Consider the following 4,012-nt stretch of genomic DNA (forward strand, 5'->3'; position numbering starts at 1 on the left):
CTACCTAATGCAAGTAGACTCTAGCATGCTAATGTGCCAATAATCTTCACCACAAATATAGTAACAATTAATTGATGAATCCTGACCATTCATTTTCTATGTGTTTAATAGTATCATAGGTAAATATAAGAACATAATAAAATGTGCTCGTATCAGATTTTTAATTATTTTTTTCAAATTGTGTCTCCTGAATAAAGATAATAAATTTCAAGGAACGAAAAACAGAAATAAAGAAGCAAAATATTGTCTTGAGAAGGAAGATAAAAGTATCGAAGAATTGAAAAGAAATGAAATTGAGAAGGGAAACAAAAAAACCAGAAGAAAAATAATGGCATGTGAAGAAATATAAAAGTATAAAAACTAAAAAACAAAAATAGAAGTAAGCAGACAGAAAGTTCAAACCAGGACCCAGTAGGCTTCGACAAATAAGGCACACATATGGCCAGATGTACTACTGAGTTCATATGTCTTATCTTTTGCAGACAGGAATTAATATGTAAGTATGTAGCGCCAAAGTCAACGGCGCCTACTCTGTGTGGCCCCATTAGTGTGTTGGCCATTTGACGTCGTCCTACCTGGACGACAATGTTTTTTTTTTTTGGAGGGAAAATGTAGAACATTTCTGTACCTTATGGCATATCTGGGTTGACAGAGGCCGGGTTTACAATTTACATGTATAAAAGCCGGACAATGTCCAACTAAGAAGAAAAGAAGAGAAAAAGGAAAAAAAAAGAGACTGCTATAAAGTTTCAGAAGAGGCTACTTGTTGCATTTTCATCTCAATAGGGTCTTATCCCCCTCAAAAAAGGCACTGCCGCTGTATTTTGCTGTCAAAAATGTCTGTCACGGTTCATGTATTTATTCAGCCTGAAAGTGCAAGAAGCATTTATCTGCTTCTACCTCAATGGTGTATTACAGGTTGGCCATCTGTTTGTTAGACTAGTATACCTTTTCTAGCCAACACTAAGCCAGAAGCCAATGCCATCCCAAACAAGGCATGTAGCCGCACACAGTAATACTTTGCCATGAAGATCTTAGTATTATCCTGCATATGTAATTTCAACTAGTGTTAGTATAAAACCAATGAACTTTTTTCAGAACATAAAAAAGGAAAGATTCAAAAGGGAGGCTTTACATCATGATTTTTGTTCACATAGTCCACAACCCATTTGCCAAGAGGGAGAGTCAGGGCAGCAAGAACCTGAAGTAAAATAGTAATGGCTGAGCTATGAACTGTATTTTGGGATGATTTTTCTTTTCAGAAGTGACAGCATGGATCGCTAGCTTACAATGCAGGATGATGGGAGATATTTGCTTATCCCAAAAGTGACCAAGAGAGTGTAAAGGGTTCCGACCCCAAGCATCACTATTGTCGCTCCTGTTTTGGTGCCAATTTTTACCTGTTTAGAGATGCATATACAAAGGACATAGATTACACCAAATCTTGTACAAAAATGAAATCAGAGATGTTGAAGCAAAAAATGATAAGAAAGTAAAATACCAGGGGCGACATCTTCCCAACAGCTCTGTCTCCATCAATCTATAGATCATCCGAGTCTTATCAGCAAAAAACCCCTTTATAGATATATAAAATTACTGTGTCAATCATTTATGTCAGGCGTTTATACCTGATGAAAGTGGCTGCAGAAGAGTATCAGGGTAGTTGTCAACCCAACAATAATGGAGGAAGCTATGACAGTTGTACTGAGAGGGAGAAGCACAGCTTCGCTGACAAATGCCAATATTTCAAGAGAAACTGGTTAGCTATTACGGAGCCTTACATTTCTGTAGATAAATTGAAGTAAAGGATCAACCCCTCAACACTCTACCGTGCTGCCTATCCATACTTAGGACTAATTGTTCTACAGTGTACCTTGAAATGCTTCTGCTACTGTTTGAGAAGTAGAAAGCTGACGTAGCCAATGGGCCAAATGCAGCAAAACATAATGGTTCGCCTAGACCACGGTAACTTAATCGGAATGGCGGGCACTGTAAAAATGTGAATGTATAAGATATTAGAAAGATGGAAACATTATGACATAATTTAAATCTTGCTGAAAAAATATATGCAATTTAGAAGGTAAGTGAAACATGCCATGTACTTCTGTCAATTTTTATTTTAAATGGCCAGGTATTAAAATGGATCAGGCTTCTACTAGATAGGAACACAAAGATGCATGCATCACAATTTATCTCCAAAAGGAGAATACTCGTGTCATGATACACATTACAAGCATAGAAACAGAAAGGTTTCTTTCAAAACGGGCAGAATATTTTACCTGATAAACATAACCACAGAGGATTGCAGATATCACCAAAACAATGAACCTGACATCCCCGGCCTCTGCAAAGGCCCAAAATAGCCCTACAAGGCCGAGCAGAAGGGAAATGTTTGCAGCATTCCGTGTCACTGTTCGACTGCACAGCACAATAAGCTGTCAAATGTTTCACCTCTAAACACAAGGTATATGCAAGCGCTCAGAGTGTGACGGTTTGATATTGGAAACGACCAGTACCTGCCAACAATGTTAACGACAGATTCTTTCTTGTCCTTGTCAGCACCGGTATCTGAATCATAAACGTCGTTGCTGCAGTCAAGTCAAAACATACACGTAAATCCTTGTACGTACAGAACCGGGAGATGAGATGGATCATTTCACCAGAACAAATAGCTAGCTAGCCTAACGATGCTTTTGATATTAGTGTCGTATTAGTTTTACTTGATGTCAGTCTCACCTCAGGTTGAGCCAGGTGATGACAAGGACGGCAGCAGCCAGGAGACCGAAATAGCGCGTGGCAAAGAACACGCCCGCCTGATTGTAGGCAGCAGCAGTCCCTACCTGCGTATAACCAGCAAATACAGATGCGTAAGGCACTCACAGTTGCATGTGTGCCATTGCCGCAAAATGTCGTGCAATGCCCCGAGGAACTGCCAATTTGTCGATCATGTTCTCACTGCAAGCTCCGGACAGTGAGTTGTCAATTGCATGTTGGCACGCTAACAGTTCTAGAACTACATGGATCTGAATTGCAGGAGCTTGCATTGGCAATTGGGGGAGAGGAGCTTGGAGATGCGGGAACTCACGGTGAGTGGCACGAGCGCGACAGAGTAGATGGGCAGCTTGGCCGCCCTCCAGAGCAGCGTGGCGCGGGACAGCTCGCCGGCGTCCCCGCCTGCTCCGCCGGACGCCGCTGTGGCCGAACAGCGTACTCGCCGTAGCGCGCGGCGCCTTCGCGCGGCCTCCGCAGCAGTGGCAACGCTGGCACGGGGAGAGGGTGGCGCGAGGTGGGAGACGAGGAGAGGCGCGAGGACGATGCCGGCGAGCGGCATCGGCTTTGGTCGCTATGGGAGCTTAGCTTAGCTTAGCTTTGGAGCGGCATTACGTCGAGCGGGCCGCGGGTGCCGGCGACGGCGGCGGGTGGGAGCGCCGGTGCGTGCGGTGCTTCGGTGTGGGCGTGCATGGATAAGGCTATGGGGATCGGAGCGGAGACGTCGACGCGGCAGGCAGTGGGCGGGTGCCGAGTGAAAGCGAGATAAGTTTTTTGAGTTTAGCGGTGGAGAGAAATTCCACCTGGAAAAAATCCAATTTGTGTCGGTGACGGATTGGCGCAGATTAAAGAGGCCTGCTCGTAACGGGCCGTGGCACTCCTGCCGCATTCGAGCCCACTCCGCTGTTTTATTCCTTCCTGTGTTGCACTGGCCGTTCAGCCACTCACCCCGCTCTCTTTAGTCCCACCTCGCTACTTGGCAAGGAGAACGACCAGCTTAAATACCCGGGTGGTTCAGAGTGAACGCCGAGCTCAGTAACGCGAGCTTGTAACCCGAGTGGGGGCGTTAAGGTGGTGCGGATGTTTGGATTGGACTCTGGACCTGGGCCTGCGCCGTACCACGCTGGCTTGCCCGTTCCAAGTTGCGTAGTGGGCCGAGTGGTTGGAGCGAAAGCTACGGCCTCTCGGTCCCTGAAGTGGCAGGCACCGCGTGAGGCTGGTTTCACAGAGCAGCGTTCACTGC

The 4,012-nt window shown here is 45.2% G+C and overlaps 1 protein-coding gene across 1 annotated transcript; it reads right to left on the reverse strand.

The window, feature by feature from the left end:
* Positions 1–550: 550 nt before the first annotated feature.
* On the reverse strand, positions 551–3,368 carry LOC124683514 (2-carboxy-1,4-naphthoquinone phytyltransferase, chloroplastic). The gene is made up of 10 exons (XM_047218012.1): positions 3,086–3,368; positions 2,737–2,840; positions 2,517–2,588; positions 2,280–2,418; positions 1,874–1,989; positions 1,629–1,728; positions 1,502–1,540; positions 1,290–1,400; positions 1,136–1,201; positions 551–1,045 (listed from the first exon to the last, which is right to left on the reverse strand). Exons 1-10 carry the CDS (start codon positions 3,329–3,331, stop codon positions 935–937), a joined length of 1,104 nt encoding a protein of 367 aa, XP_047073968.1. The 5' UTR covers positions 3,332–3,368; the 3' UTR covers positions 551–934.
* Positions 3,369–4,012: the final 644 nt, after the last annotated feature.

Source organism: Lolium rigidum, chromosome 1 (assembly GCF_022539505.1).
Source record: "Lolium rigidum isolate FL_2022 chromosome 1, APGP_CSIRO_Lrig_0.1, whole genome shotgun sequence".
NCBI classification, from domain to species: Eukaryota; Viridiplantae; Streptophyta; class Magnoliopsida; order Poales; family Poaceae; genus Lolium; species Lolium rigidum.

What these genes read in the sequence shown, in the direction of transcription:
- LOC124683514 (XM_047218012.1), bottom strand. Translation starts at nt 3,331, where the DNA reads ATGCCGCTCGCCGGCATCGTCCTCGCGCCTCTCCTCGTCTCCCACCTC. An exon ending in GTCGTTAACATTGTTGGCAG is followed by an intron (nt 2,419 to 2,516) that starts GTACTGGTCGTT and finishes TGTGCTGTGCAG; the next exon opens with TCGAACAGTGACACGGAATG. An exon ending in AGTAGCAGAAGCATTTCAAG is followed by an intron (nt 1,729 to 1,873) that starts GTACACTGTAGA and finishes GGCATTTGTCAG; the next exon opens with CGAAGCTGTGCTTCTCCCTC.